This window comes from Dendroctonus ponderosae, unplaced genomic scaffold (assembly GCF_020466585.1).
Source record: "Dendroctonus ponderosae isolate FM_Combo_2020 unplaced genomic scaffold, Dpon_F_20191213v2 Dpon_F_20191213_4, whole genome shotgun sequence".
Classification (NCBI taxonomy): domain Eukaryota; kingdom Metazoa; phylum Arthropoda; class Insecta; order Coleoptera; family Curculionidae; genus Dendroctonus; species Dendroctonus ponderosae.
In genome coordinates, this window is record NW_026018611.1 from 8,692,126 (window position 1) to 8,709,157 (window position 17,032).

General features: G+C 33.1%; 1 protein-coding gene across 6 annotated transcripts in view; it reads right to left on the reverse strand.

Annotated features, from left to right (window-relative positions):
- Positions 1-17,032, reverse strand: part of LOC109533087 (hemicentin-1) — a 168,044-nt gene that overhangs the window by 134,378 nt on the left and 16,634 nt on the right. For all 6 annotated transcript variants that reach the window (XR_007281415.1, XR_007281414.1, XR_007281416.1 and 3 more), the window contains exon 3: positions 1,094-1,251. Coding sequence is in view for 3 of the 6 variants with exons in the window: in XM_048666102.1 (XP_048522059.1) it covers positions 1,094-1,251 (158 nt within the window). In the remaining 3 variants the exon portion in view is untranslated. The remainder of the gene's footprint in view (positions 1-1,093; positions 1,252-17,032) is intronic.

Here is a 17,032-nt window from a genome sequence, read left to right on the forward strand (position 1 = left end):
GCAGTTTCATACCTCGTAATTCAAATGATTGCGGTAATTCGTTCGTTTGTTTGAACTCGACGCTTTTAATCCATTTGATAATTAAAATCCCGTTTTTTATATTCGAGTAAGTAAAAGCGAAAATGGGTCAATTGCAGTAATTTTACTTTTGCCTAAAAATGTTTTCTTTAAATTTTAACTCTAATTTTATTAGATGCATTATTGCTTGCTATTGTATTGTAAGTAGGATTCTCCTTTTCTTCAAACCTTTTCAGCAATGCACACAAATATTGTATGTATTTCTTTGTATAGAGTATTTTGTGGCCTCTATGAGGCTATTTAGGTGGAATGTCGACGTTATGTGCAAAAATCTTGTACAGCTCAAAATTCAGTAGATGAAGACATTTCCAATCCCACAAAATTGTTACTATTTTCAGTTTTAACATTTTGACGCCACTTTTCAAACATCAATTGTTCTTTTTCCAGAGCAAGATTTCATATATGTTTTTGATTATTCTGTATCAAAATTGGCAACAATTTCAAAATATTCATATTTACATTGCTTTTACTGTTATTGAGTGAATTAATTGCTCCCTAAAGTTTGCTTTTCGCTTCAAAGGAAACCATCCTTTTTCTTTAATTAATTCACAAACCTGCAAACGAAATGTTATATTATCTGATTGCCTCCCTCAAAAATACTGTATTTTGCTGATAAACAGAAACTCGTTCAACGAATTCCCTTTAACTTTGTATTTCGAAGATTTTGTGTTTTCTTGCCGCAATACATCGAGTTTCCGCATTTCATTAATTAAATTTCCGAAACTTATTACATCTAAATAAGCCTTAATGCAAAATTCAATTTAATTACGGTTTAGATGAATATTTAATTATTGAATGTAGTTCTATTAGTTGCTGGCAAAGGTAGTTGCAGAAAGTTTCGTCACTCTGGTAATGTATGGAAAATATATACAAATTCTTAATATAATCAAGTATTTTAATGTTTTATCCAATGTCTGCATGTGCAGATGCTTTCTGTAAACACCATTTCCTTTACTCACTTTAATTAATTTCAGAATTTAAACTCTGCACAAATTCAGTTTGATCAAAAACTTACCTAAAGTTGTTAGATTCACGATTTGCACGACTTCGTGGCAGCTCTCCTTAACTTCGATGTAGGTTATCTCACACTTGTAAACAGCTTCGTCGTCTACATGCACATCTTCTATTTTTAGGATGGCCTGTCCGGCTTCGGTAGGATATTCTACATTCATTCTGAAAAAAATATAAAGTTCTAAAAACGGGTTTGTGTGTAACACAAGTATTACATTTCAGAATAAAAGCGACTAAAATTCTTGAGTTTAATTTTTTCAAATAAATTTGTCATCTCCACATTATTGAATGTTTTAAAAATGTGAATTTGAGATCGACGTATAGACGAGTAGCAGCAAAAAAGCTGCCAAAAAACTAATCACAAACAATGTGCAAGTTGGCCCAGTTTAAGGCGTAAACGGATTCTATTTATACGTTTGCTCATAGTAAAGATTTCCGTAAACCAAACATCACTAATTATTGATCAAATAGTATATGAATCGCCGCTTTCTTACCCTCATAGCTCTAGTTAATATATTCCTATTAGCGAAAGGACTTGCCTAACGAGTCGATATATTATAATCATTGTTCGAGAGCTTATCTGGCTAAAAGCTCCTATTTTTTATCGCTTGTTGTTCGCATGTGTACTTTATTGGACCATTTGCCATTATTGCCACCGAAAATGCCTATAAATCGTTAAGGACAATGTGGGACCACATTCCAAGTATGGTAAACAAGTAAATAAGTATATTTTCAACAGTTTCAGAGACGATTAGTATCACTGTTTGGAAACAATTGAATATTTCTCATTTAGTCATTCATTGAAAGAAATGACTGCTACTGCCGAAGCTGACATCATAAAAAAATCGTTTGAAATAAAATTATTGGCACCTTCATTGCGAGTTCTTCAAAGTATAAAACATCGTCAAGGGCGAGTACGGTTTGTGCATTAAAGAATAAAAAGGCAGTAAAATAGCAACAAAATATGTAAAACGGTAAATATCTGTTGGAGATGGAGGGTGTTACGCCTGCAAAGAGTCAGAAGCTTTAGCCTGAATGAATAATCGGAATCAATCCAAATTCGGGCTTAATTTCGGAGGTCTTCATTTTCATATGTAGGTTTAATTGGTGCACCCTAATGAATTCTATACTTAACAACTGAATACTAGCGAAACTCCGAGAATGAATAGTGAACAATATTTTGTATCATCCCTTATTTCAGCCGCATATTTGACAGCAAAATCAAATACTTCCTAAGTAAGCTCACTGTGGAATCCAATCTCGACTTATTGCCAAATCCAGTGATTTCATTTCAAAGCGATATGAATTGAATGGGGAGTTTGATCTTTCATTGAAATTTCAGGCATTTCATTAATGAGCGATCGCTTATTAGTCCCGCATAGCTCTGGATTTACAAAATTAATTATTGTTACTATACTTCCATATTGGATTTGAAATATTTATTTGATATCTCTTTTGAGCATTCTCTAGCGCAAACCTGATTTGAATAATTTCACTAAAATACATGCGACTGTGTTGTTCGCAAAAGGTGGTTTTCGTGTTGAATCAATAATAAAATTCATATTGATATGTATGTTGTTTTGATAAATAATACATATTTATTTAACATAAAAAATTATTCGCATTTGAGAAGCGTTTCCCACGCGTGACGAGATTTTGATTGAAAGAAACAAGGTGTATCAGTTATAAAACCGCTTTGTTGCGTCCCATGTTGGAATAGCGATATATGTTCCGACGCGGATTAACTTTGATTATATGTAAACAGGGACTAAAATCAGTATTTCGTTTTTGTTCTTTTTAATGAAAAACATAATTGACTTGCAAATATTGTTAGAGATTATTTGATACTTCATATTACGCTTCAGAAAGAGTGTGGTTTGACCACGTCGACTGACCACTCCCCTCATCAGATACAATATAACGTGATGCAGCTGACATAAGGGCAGGGTAGGGCTGATTATCAAAAATTTGTTTGTTCTGACACTACATTTTCATTAAATGACCCAAAAAATTCCAAACAATATTATTACTTCATACGGCAAATAAACTGTAGATTTTTCCAACTCTTATGTACCAGCTTAAATCACGCAAGTCATAGTGTACAATTTACCAAGCATTTCAAATCAAATTATTAAACTTCTGATATATCTCTTGATTGTATCAAGACGTTATAAACCACCTGACAAACCAAGCGGGACATTTATGCGAGTAAGTTGGTGTCGAATGAGCTGTAAGCCATTAGAACTTCCATAAATAGTTGCAGCCTAACATCCAGAATGTCATTTAATAGGACCTTAGAGTGGTAGTGTTATAAAGTTCCAAGACTGGACCCCTACCGGACACTTTGGGGACGCAACGGTTTATAAATACCAACTTTGCAGAAAATTAATTTGCATTCGAAATGTTCTAAGCAAGCATGTAGCCGGCTCGGGATTACAGCTATACTATCGTTTCGCATTTAAGAGAATATGGGAAATTCATAAAGGCGTTGCATATTTTACTAGCCCTTAAGCCTAGCCAAATATTCCAGATTGCTTTTCATATTGGGCACTATTTCATTGGGGTATGAAACGCTCTCGCCGCCAACGTATTCATTGGAATTCATTCATCAGCACATTCTACTCATGTGCCAACAAACGAAAATTAAAAGTCCGAGATGCAATTGAATAATAGTCCGTGAAAAATTAAAAAGCAAATTTTTGGTAAAGAAATTATTAATTAAATGTAAACTTTGAACATTATGCAACACAAGAAATATTAAACAGATATGAGATTCAATTTTGCTTTCTGCTACATTATTGTTGTACTGAGAATCGGAGATTTTCTGATCAGGAATTAATTTTGGAATAACCAGCTATAGTACATGCAATTGATTCCTAATGGCAGTAATTTGTAACTAAACAAATTGTTTTTTTAGGTTCAACAAAAAAATAAATTAGTTATTCCACCACGAGAATACTAAATGTCGCATTGTAGAAATATTGTCTTTTGCGTTATGGTTTCATATTTGTTAAAGCTTTTAGAATGGTTCATTAATTTCAAGTAGGTAATGCAGCTAACATTATGTTCACAAAATGTGCTTATTATTGCTAATACTGTTGAAAGAAAAATATCTTTATAAAGTTGGGTGTTGCACAAATTGTGAACACTGCATCAACCAGATATTTGAACTAAACATATATGTAGATACAAATTTATTATTGCGTTTAAAATTGAAATCAAAATTAACTATTTATTAATTTAAGAATACAAATCAATTTTCAAAAGTATGTCACTATTAAGCTTATTTGCTATGATATTTTTGGAAAAGCAATAGACAAATCAGGGAAGATTTCCATTTTCCAAACGCTTGTGAGAGCGGAATTAGTGTATAGTCAAAGTTCTTGATTTCGGAATACAGATTTATTCCCCAGCAACTTCGGACAATTTTTTTCTCTTCTTAGTCGTACATTTATAATTCTGTCTTGTTATACATACATACAAAACTCAAATTAGTTAAGAAGACGTTAGAGGAATACATTAGTTTTCAAATTTTGAAAGTACCCAGCAGTTAAACAGAAAATAATTACACCATATTTTAATCCATAAATGATGTCGAACTTTAATTTGATTTTAGAATTTATGGAAACATGGAGATGGTTCTTCATTTCTATTCCCGCAAATTCATCCCATAACTATGGCTATTAACAGCCAGCTCGATAACGCGCTAATATTTAAAATATATTTAAATTTTATAGGCAGTTAGCCATATTTTAGCAAACTAATGCACAAACATCCATGTGGATTATTCGGCTGGGGACAAAACAGTTCAACTGTGTCAATCAGCAGGTAGGTATATGCCAACTTGCTGAATATTGAGGAAATCAAACATGCCACTGTTTGCTAATAGCATCGGTGATTGAGACTGCAGTGTGTCGATTTGACCATGTGACTGATGAGGTGTTTCGAATTAATTTATGAATAGCTTCAATTAGCTCCCATCCTTTATAATTAATTATATTTCTTCATCTGTATTTAACTCGCCAATTTTTTACGCCACTCTCATTTCCTATACATCAGACTCTATCGATTTTTTGACAACGTATTTGAATGTTAATGCGATCTTGTGCCACTCTGCATTAGAAAATTATACATTTAGATGACAAGACAATAACGAACAAAATAGCGGATAATGTGCAAATTTTTATGTTTTGGCGAAAAAAAGGTAAGTTATTATCAGAAATACCTACCTCTTAAATAGAAGTCCATGTGGTTAGACTCAATTGAGAAACGTAAATTACAGGGCCAGAAAGAAAATGCAAAGTAAGTGCTACTTACATTAACATTTAAGACAGAAGGAGCCTGAAGAAGACTTCAGAAAAAAGGGTTCTTGTCCGTTCCTTTGAACTTGTTTGTAGCGGCACTGAGAAAAAGCACATACAATCACGAAGAAAAGTCGGCTGAAGTTGAATTCATTGTGCCTTATACGAATGCTTAACGAACTCGACGATAAAATTTCTCCGCACTACACAAATCATTTATTCGAAAATTGTAAATTATTAGTCAGGTATTTAAAATTATGCCTTTTGATTATAATAATACCACGAGCTAAAATAATCAAAAAGTTCCACTGATCCTAGCTAAAAATATAAGCAATAACAATTCTTAAGCAATCCAGCTAGGTATAGATAAAAACACAAAACGAAAATAAAGTCAAAAGATTCGGTTTCAGCCGAAGGAATAAGTGTAACCCACGAAAATATTTGAGTAGTTTTGCTGCAGATTCTGAATTAAAATTTCGAGGAAATGTCTAGAGCATGAGCAAAAAATAAAAAAGCGATAAAGTAGCAATTACACTTTATCGGTGATTCAGCACATTTCTGAACCTTGCCCTACAGCTTGGTAATAAAGCGGTTGAGGACTTTGTTTTGTTGTTTCATGTTCTATTTTACTGAAATTTTGATATGAACAACAGTCAATAATTTCTCGATAAAAACACGAGTTTCTCTATCAAAATGGCAAACAAAATAGCTTGGATGAAACACAAATGGATGAAATTTTTTATGGGCCCACGTTTTGCTTCACTTCCCGTTCAAAATTTCACTCGCGTCGTTGCTTTCATATTCCAAACAACTTAATTTACAGAAAATAACTTTGAACATTTCTATTTTAGCAATTGAGATTACAACAGAAATCAAGAAGACAAAATAAGCAGCTGTGACAGGAAATCGATCTCATTGATGTGAGCTAAATTTTAAGCAACATGTTTTTATGTTGAAACCACTTTCTTTCCAAACTAGCCATAATTAAGAGTGAAGCATGTTTCAGCCTCAAATGTATAATTTTATTAGTTCTTCAAACTTGTACAATTCTGGACTAAAAGGTGTTTTGAAGATCATCGGTAATTTTTATTCGGTGCCAGTAACTGTCGCGACAGTTGCCCTTTATGGCAACATCAAAAACGAGATTTTCCTTTTGCGTCAAATATTCACCGCTCAATAAGCTCCTTCTGGATAATTTCTCGTGAAGCGTTCGCTGGCACAAAGTCTGACCTACTTGCTAGCATATCTTTTATCCGAAATTTCCAAAGTAGCGCTTTTGTCTTCGACTGCCGCAAATTCCGCACTGCACAAACATAAATTCAAGACCAGACATCGGTCAATGTAGAACTGGAAATTCCTCAAAAGCGAGGCGTTTTCTTTATCCAGTCTGCAACAGGAATTTCTGAACCAGCAGGTAGCAGGTGTTCGTTCTTCCGGAAAATGAACCGCTATGCCGTGCCGCCGAGATTACACGCATGACCGGTTCTCCATCTTATGTAAAATAAACAGGGTTTATTTGACCGTGCAGGGTCACTGGAATCTTTTTATTTCATCCTTTCAGCTCTACATAGCAAAAACATTTAGTTGAAAAAGTCGCCGTATTATAAGGGCGTCGAACGAGGGATACGCTTCGAGCCAGTCACTTAGAGAACTGTATTGGCTCTTATTGATAGGCTTTGGAAAAACCTTTAAAAGTCCTTCAAGAATGGAAGATATTTTCGGAATAGATCAACAGTCTGATTGATCACAAATACAGTAAATACATAAACCATTTCAGAATAATGGATGTGAACGAACTTTTTTGGAAAAACGGACTTGCTTTATTTTCAAATGTGACACACAGTGAGCGTAGGCAAACAACTAAGAGCATCACAAGCAATGACCAATATAACAATAATCTGTTGTGTAAAAGTCACAAATTTTCAATTTCTTTTGAGATAGTTTCAAAAGATTGTTCGAATTAAAATGCGTATATTAAACAAAACGAAACTTAATAGACATATTTTTATTGCAAGCGAATTCAAAAGTGTCAACAGACGAATTTCAAACTTGTGGTAAATGACGATCTTAATGGTTGATAATTTGCTGAAACTTAACAGTGATTATGGATATTAGTTCTCAAACTTAACTTGAGAATATTTTATGTAAATCACTGATAGGTCAATTCGCCCGTAATTAAGCTTAAAAGTTCAACTAAGTTTGCCCATAGTTCCATCTTGATATCAAAACCAATTCCTCGTAATCTCAGCCTGGATATCTAGCGATTTTTGAACAATAAAACTAGAACTGAAGGAAGAGGCTTTATTAAATTCTTAGAGAGAGCGAAAAAAACTATTTACCATAGAGCACTCCACTTTAACAGTAAACGCATTTAAGAAGATAGAGAGCGCCTTGGAGAAAGCATTGTGTTAGCGGGCCAAAAAGGGCGAGAAAGGAAATTGCAGGTCTGGTACAACTACTCGCGCCTCCTTGTCGCTATACAAAGAAAAGCAATTTACACGTTTGATAACGAAATAAATTTAAAACGCCAAAAAGAGTGTAGTGCATATTCAAGGAGTATATTTTTCGTCTAGAAAGGTTCTCAGCTGTGCGAAATATCAGGTTTTCGCTAGGGATTTATTTTAAATAAAAACCGATAGCTGGATATAGTTTATCTCTACCATGAAAACCTATCAGACATTAAGGCAACTTATTCATAATCAATGGGTAATCTATCGCTGAAAGCATAATATTTACTTTGCAGATGATCTTTGGCAGTTTCCATTTGCAAAACTTAATATATTAGCAAAACTAAATAATTCAAATCGACAATTAGGAAACATACTTACCTATTTGATACTTCTGCAAACATTGCCAGTTCGGGACTGTTAATATCTATGTAAAATCGGTGACATTGAAAAAAAAACGGATGAATAAGTCAGTAAAGTGAGAAGTTCCCGTGGACTTAACATTGTTCAACGACATATGATAATCAAGTGTCTTTTTGAGGTGTAAGCATGAAGTACGCCTGCATTTAAGAGTTTCTGCACTGGTCACTATATACGGAAGATAGTGATGAAGCTATAGAATTTTTTTTCACATCTTTCGCCTTTAGAAACACCTGCCAAAAATGCAAGAAAAACTTCTGGTAGAAGTTATAAAAGACAAATATTTTAGACACAGAGGTATGTGTTGAATGACATAACAGCCTCTTTGAGAAACATTATGAAGCACACAATCACATGGTTACAGAGAGTTGTAGCTGACTATTAAAGTTACACATAATTATAATGTCCTTAAAGTCATTGAAATTATGCAATTAACTTTCGCAACATCAAATCTCAAAATAACGCTGCTAGAGAAGTAGATACCTAAAATTACATAATTCTGACCACCATGAGATTATATTAATCTCCCGTTATTGTCGAAATAGCGAAACTCTTAAAATCTCCACATTATGTGGAATTAAACTCATTGCCGAAACCTATAAAATATTTTGTTTCTCAGCCCCAGGTTAGGTTTTAAAAACATTCAATAAACTCGTTAAATTAAGCATTTGGAAAGATCCATTTTGGGAATAAATGCTACCTGTCAAGTGAGTTCATACAACTACATACCGATTTGAAATAAGGAAGTAAGGAAGAAGCAATAAATACAAAAAATGACCAAAATATATAATATAATCAACAGGATAGTATCCCGTGTTCAAGTAACAACCTGAAGCAAGGCTTCCATTCTCAGTCTATGCACTTAATTATACTTATATCTCATTAACATTGCTCTAATTGAAATAAATGAGACGATTTTCGTGTCTAGTTTAATCAATTGGAGCAAACAAATCATGTTTTTCAGTTTTCATCTGTATATTTAACAATTTTACAAATTCTATATACTGAAGTGGGTATAAATACAGATAAACCAATTATAGTAGAAAGTGGCGACAGAAAATCTAAATATGTATATTCAATAAACATTTTGGTCCAAAGTTCTGATTTTTTATCGAACGAAAGTAGTGATAATGCTGAGTCATTATTCCAGCCGATGCGAAAAAAAAGTAAGATAATCAAAGTCGTTCAAAAGCATATATGTTTTTTAATTCACTCCAATACCCTCAGCGGTAGATTGAATCTTTCGGAACTAAGTACAAAATTTTCCAACACATTATATTACTATCGAATTACAAGCCCACATTCATGCTGGTACAAAGTTCGATCTACTGCAAAAATATTTACATTATTAGATACTGTGCCTTCAATAATTTAATCATGCCGGAATAATCCTTTATAATTTACGGGATTTCAAAAATCTCTTTAGTTCTACTTTTGCCAGTATAAAATGAAGTTGCATGCAATATGTTAAAAAATTGTTAGGAAACCATATTACGATTTGTTATAATCGTCAAATTTATTATGGACAATTGTTAAAATCGGCTAAAATCCAGAGATGGTAATCGGACATATTTACTAAATACATAACAGAGTTCAATCATGCTCTGCAAATAATTCCTTCTTAACTTCGGCTCAGAAGGACTTACAGATCTTTCAATTTCAACGATTTGTGTCTCAGATTGGATAAAAATATCCTGGAAGCAAATTCCTTCTCAATTCCACAGTATCGAAGCATTTGTGTTTTTCTTAGTGAAGCTAATAAGAAAAACATTATATTCGAGCTGCGATCTAAGACTATTCTATTCAATTTCCTTTCAACCATTCAGGCAATGCATGGGTCAAAAACCGTTTAAGCCAAGAAAACATTGCGACTTTTCTTATACTATAATCATCTGAGAAACAGAATCGCGAATGCTGTATGTATTCCAACAAGTAATTTTGTGTCGAGTATAATACCAGATATAAAGCTAAAGTAAACACAATGAAGGCGAACACGTTTTTTAGCTTAAGCGACTCGAGAGATGAACCAGATTGATAAAAATATACTTTTCGGATGGAGTGAGCTTTAGAAAATGAAAATAAGCTTCGTCAAATAATCCTCGAAGGAAAACCATTAATTTGGATACAAATGGAATGTTTTAGTGTTTGCATTGTTATCAGGGCTCTTTGACTCTGCCAGGGAGACAGAATTAAAACGAATGATAATATCAAAAGTTAATTAACTTTCAATGTGATGAATGCTTGTAAATTGCCGCTTGATATTAAAGCATTCAATGGAAATAAATTTGGGATTCTATCAGATACTTTTATTTCAAATGATCCTTGTTTTTCGAATTTATTTGGATTTTTAGAGCAAATAATAGTTGTTGAAAATATATAGAATTTTTTTTATAAAAATAAATGTTCAGAAACACTTTGAAATATTCTCTAAATCGTGTTGGTGCCATTTTTGTCATTATTTGGGTTGTTTTGTTATACAACTTCGTTTAAGAACAATGAAATTTTTTTTAGATTAAACTTAAAAACAAAACTTATTTTACATTGCCAATTGAAAATAGCATTTCAGGTGGAAGATTAATAATGGTAATTATTTATCAAAATTAAACTTTTCACAAAGGAAAAAATAAACTTGAGTGAAATAGTTGAACAAAAAACCGTGAAAGTAAATAAATATTGCAAATAGTTCTAATAAAACTTTGTTGATTTTAAATGTTGATAGATAGATAGTTGTAAATTCAATATTAGTTAGGTAGAAGCGCGAAGAATAAATGATTAAGTAGATTGTTACTTAATTTAAATTAATTTTAAGATTCTAAACCTGCAAAACCCATATAGTAGTAGACACAGTAGACAGTACATAGTAGACAATTAACTAGTGAATCTCGAAATCATTAATTTGAAAATAAAATTGATAAATAATTGGCTATATGGCAGCCGGGTAAAATTAATACTTATTTATGCAATCTCCTTACTTGATGTAAAATTATACGGCAGTTTAAAAATACACCGAAAAATTTGTATATTCTTGTATTCTCGTTAAGGGGCTTGTGATGTTGTTTTCCTAGTTTTTCACTTTCTAAAATACTTTTGTACGAACAAGGTGTTGTTCCCTGTGATTTTTTAATTACGTTTGTGTTTTGAGGCATGTGTTTTACTATAAGCTAGAAAAAGGTCACTTACTATTTGTAACATGAAAATAACAAAACTATACTGTCAACCTGGTATTCATTAAATGTGAAATTCGGAAAATTCAAAATACTTTTTTCTAAATAAATTTATAAATCCCACCCTCATTACTCATGCATCCTGATAAATCTCATTCGGCGCACCAAAGTAGCTAAGTAATTTCTGGTTCCACATTAGCGCAAATTAATATTTAAATGTTAAAGCGTTTTCCAGCCAACTTCATTATGCGCTCAAAAACCATCAGCATCGGAAACATCATATATCAGAATTTCGTTATTATGTAAAATGGCTTAAAAGCGTCGGTCCTTCAAGCGTAGTTGAACCGAAAATGGAAAATTCAGTAGTGGAGTTTTATTTCAGTTGCTTAATACGTTGCGATCGTGTGACAAGTCGGAAAATTGAAATGGTTTATTTCATATTACCGATAATTGAATAAATTCCTATCGAGAATTTCATAGAAAATGTCTACTAAAGTTGAAGCATTCGAGACGCTTCAAATAGAATAATTCAGCAAAAAATTCAGGATGCTTCAAGCATCTTCTTGATCTTACTATCAATACAAAATTTCATAGGTAGACTTAATGAAAATCTGCGAAAAAGTAAATCGCAGCTTTAGCAAGAAAAATAATAAAATTACTATACAAAAACTAAGTATTTGCAATTTTGATTCAAGGAAATTCTATATGGTGGTGTAGTTGTAGTTGCTGAAATTAATTGCCTGAAAAGTGTCAGCCACAGATGTCACTTAATTCCTTGGCGACTGGATATCATAGGCAAAAAGCCGAGCTTCTATCGATAATATAAATCAGGGAGGATTTCGCGATGGAGGCAAAATTTTTCGACTCCAGAGACTGTGAGATAGAGAAATGATTGGCATTTCGTTAGATAGATGTCTTTTCATTCGTGACTGATACATCCGGAAAAAATGTCGAAACAAAAACAAGGCGTAATAAAATCTCCCGAACCTTATGATTTATTACGGGAAAGAGTTTTTAGGGGTAGAAAGCTGGATGCAGTTTTTGCGTCGAAATACGGCTTACTGTACAGGGCCATCGAAAAACTGTAGACCTAACTAGGTTTATCAAAAATAATTACATATATTAATAAGGCATCCGTGTGGGTTCTATTGTCGGCTTTTGGGCTAGCGTTATAGAACATTTCTGATGCTTATTTAATACCATTTCCCATTTAGTCTTTTTTTAACTTTAAACATTCTTGAAGATGACACCTGAATTCAAATCTCTGTTTCACCCTTATGAAATATGGATCATTAGTAACTAAGACATACCTATATCTTAAGAACATTTTGAAACACCTAAATGAACCCGAAAATTGTCTATTCGGGTATTTCAGAAAGTCTGTATCAAGCTCGATATATTTAATACTGTATTGGCAACTTGAAATATTTAAAATTGTCTTTGCTTCAAGCAAAATCCTTTGAACTTAGGACACGTATAAGCTCCTGGCCCATTAAACCTTTACTTAACACATCGAAAGGGCTGCTCTCTTATCTGTAATATTGATAACATAGAACGAAGTAAAATTATTCTAAGACCCGGTCATTTGTGCCACGCAAAATAGTGTTTCTTGGCGTTTTAGTGCTACGTTCAATATTGGGAAAACCATTAGGAAGATACTGGCCCTTTTGGGCAGCCGCCACAGTTGTGATTTATTACTGATAGTTACCTTTGGCGTTTATACTCGTCGACGTTTCCAGATTAGTGGAAATTTCATGGCAGCAATTCAATTCAATGAAAATGCAGTAAACGACCTGAAAGGATGCCATTTTCGGACTACTAGTGAGCAATCCGAAATATTGGACGCTGAAAACCGAGCGAAATTTTCAGCTTTTTAAGGTCCCGTTTGATGTAGCCTTTTATTGATATTTAGCTTTACTTCAAATTATCCACTAATCAGTTTAATTGCCGGTTTTTTCATTTGCAATAATTTTACGCTTTTAGCAATTGCCTTTAGTGAGAAGAATTAGCTTGAAAAGTAATACGAAGAGCATCAAAGCGTTTGCATTTTGAATCTGTTAAATATTTTGGAATTGCAGTGAAATTGAATCTGTTTTCAGCCTAATGGTATCAGTAAATTAACCTTTTGTTACTTATACATTTTATCAGCTTCCAATTAATAACGGATTGATTATAAACATAGCAGCAGTTTTAAAACTATTTTAAAGTGCTTTTCCTCTTTTACTAAACGCTTCTCCAATATACGCAAGTCTCGTAACAGTTTCCAAAGCCTGAAAGATTAATTAAAATTGTACGAGTTGTTAAAATTAAAACAAATTTATTAATGATCAGTTCGACCCTTTTAAGATGCTCATCAAAACAGGATCAAATCAATCTTTTAGTAATAGATTCAGAGTCAAAATTAGGACTCAAAAGGAGAGGCAACCTACATTGTTGAGCACAATGAATTTAGCTTCCTGATTGCCATTTAGTGCCTAGATCTAATTTTCCAATAACGGCCTCTTGTAATTAGTAAACGAGGCAATATTGACGACGGTGCTAACGAAACTGCAATTTGGAATTTGCAGCCAAAATCCTTAGCATATATTTGCATGCATAAGGAAACTATTGGAATTATATTTATGATATCTCGAGTGACCTCCCGTTCCATTCTGAAGACTTGTTACTTTTCGCTCTGGAGAAATATTGATACACCTCGGGATTAATGGAATATACAGAACATAAGTTTCTTAGTGTTTGTGTTTGTTTAAAGTAACACACAGGGTTACATTTATTCATTATATGTTTACACCCAAACTGCTAAAAGTTAGTATTTTTTTAAAGCATATTAAATTAAATATAATTGTATGAAAGATAGGGTTCTGAACGAACGTTTTTATATTTAGTGTAAGTCACATTTCAACTCAATTTGTTAGCAAACAATCACATTGCTTTTATTAGAAATAACTGGTTTTGTAACTCGGAACTTTATTCTAAAATCCGCCAAAAACCTTTTCACTTTAATTCATTTCTTACCTGATAAAGTGGCAATAATTGCCACTTTTAGCAAACAACTTTAGTTATTTAGATGGAGAGAATAAAACTGCCGTTCAATGCTTAATGAAGTACTGAGAAATCTTCGTCGACAGCTTGAAAACCTATGAACTTAATAATGAATCTCCCTGTGGAATTTTAGGGGGTTTTTGTGCCTTAAACCTCAATTTGTACTAACATTTACACACAGGAACATCACATCATTTAAGTCTAAAATCTTGAATTTTCCAGGCATATAGCAAAATGCGAGCAAAATATTTTCAGTGTGTTATTAATAATTTTCTACCCTTTTCTAACTCAGTTTGTAACTTGGAAGCTCAGCTGAAGATACTCTCACCGCAATAGCTTCTGTAAATTTTAATGGTTTCGATGTCTTTATTATTGAAAATATATTAGCTACTAAAACTTAATAGAGATTGTGAATAGCTTCCGACTTGCCAAAATTTACAATTTTCTATATCTGCAATACTCAAATATAGCAATATAAGACCTTACAACGAAATCTTTTGGCGCTTATTTGTTCGTATTTTTCTTGAATAGGTACAGCGGGACGCAAATTCGACTGAAACGTTTGGCTCGAAATATAATAAAGTGAAAATAAATGTATTAGTAATTTTGATTTCAATAATGCTGGCTTTAGAAAATCTTCATACTTGAAATCTTATGAGAACAAACTCTTCTAGCGCTATTCACATGCTGAATGGATAAATACGTATTTTCAATAATTCAGATCTGCAGCAAGAATTGCCGCTAACTTACAATTTTCCCATTGCATGGTCCATCTTTATGCATGTCGTAAGACCCGGTAATTTTACTGTGAAACTCGCAAAACTCATTTAGAACTTATATTTCTGGCAATTAAATATGCAAAATACGCGTTTCTAAGCGCGAAGGAGCTTCAGGAAATATAATATTTCGTGAATTCGGCGAGATCCCAATTGCCTAAATGTGCTGTATAACGGACCAGATGCACACCGAAATATAAATTGCTGGAAAATTTGTCTTCGCGTTTTGCTTAATGTAAGTTGTCCTGGAGCAACTAATTTTATAGCCATGATTGGTCTGAGAGATTAAAAACGTCTACAACAACATTAATCAAACTGGCAAATTAATAATTTGATTTTATAGCCGTAGACAAATATAGCAATATCAGACTTATTAACTATGAAAACAGTACCATTCGCAAAACACCACACAGCCTGCTAACATTCAAGCAGTCCCTAAAATGTATTTGCTAATTAAAGTTTATGATATTAAATGCAAATAAAGCTTGAATTGAATAGTTAATGTTTCATTTCCATGTTTGAGTTATAACCGCTTTAGGAAATGAAATGATTCTACAAATAGGTATAGTTAGTTCAGTCAACACTGTGTGATGTGATATAAACTTTGGTTACATCGGCAAATATATGGCTAAATACTTAAATCCTTCAACATTTGCGGGCTCCCGATGCGCTTTAAACAGAGCCTGCCAACAGATGCTTCTTTGAAACGTATATATATATATATCTGCCTGATTGAAATGATTGACAAGAATTTACTGCTAATTGGTTAATTAGGAAGTTGCTGATCAGCATTGGAAAACGTGTAACGGTCCACTGTGCGAATGTCATAGAGTGAAAAGAGAAAATTAATTAAAAACCATTATCCGAACAATTCCACTGTAGCTAGCAATTCCATTTGGGAAAATCGCTGTTTCGCTTGACAGTTCTAATTTAAAAACTATTTATTTTAAACTGGAAGTACCGCTTTTTACGCCAAACTTCAGCTGAGTGTAAACTCGTCAGCAAAACATTTATTTATTACTAGTTGCTATTGGATTTATTTCCACAGAAATTCACAAACTTCAGCTTCGATGAAAACTAAAATTAGATTATATATGTATATAATATTATACACTTATGAATAATATTTTGTGAAGTGGAGCAACTCCATTATTTTACCATTTGGAAATTATTATTTTCAGCCATCCACAGTACAGAAAGTTGAATAGTTTTATTAAATTTTAAAGCTATGCAGGCTGCTCAGCAACGAATGGTTTTCCAACTTTACTTTTGAAAGTAGCCGTTATCACACTGACTGAAAACAGCCATTTAAACTTGTAGCATCTGCTGTTAACTGCAAAGTTCAAATTTACATTTTTGTATTCAATTTTACTTTCACTCCCCTACAATAACTGCAGACGGCCAACCGACACAACCGAAAAACGACGTAAGGTACCTTGGGATCACAATCGACCACAAACTCAAATTCACTAAACACACACGAAACAGATCGACAACATCGACACGACAAGATCGAAACACTTTCGACCGCTAACATACAAAGACGAAGGAATTAGTACAAATACCGCGACAAAAATATACAAAGCGATCTGCAGACCCCTCTTAGACTACGGATATATACTCATGGCCAACGGAACAGAAAGGACAAAACGATACGTACATACAACAGAACAAATTGCACTAAGACTAATAACACGGATAAGACACCCCCAAAACCCACTGCACAACCCTTCCAACCAACTACTATACGAACGCACAAACATGACAAAAATTTCGGAAAGACTAATACACTT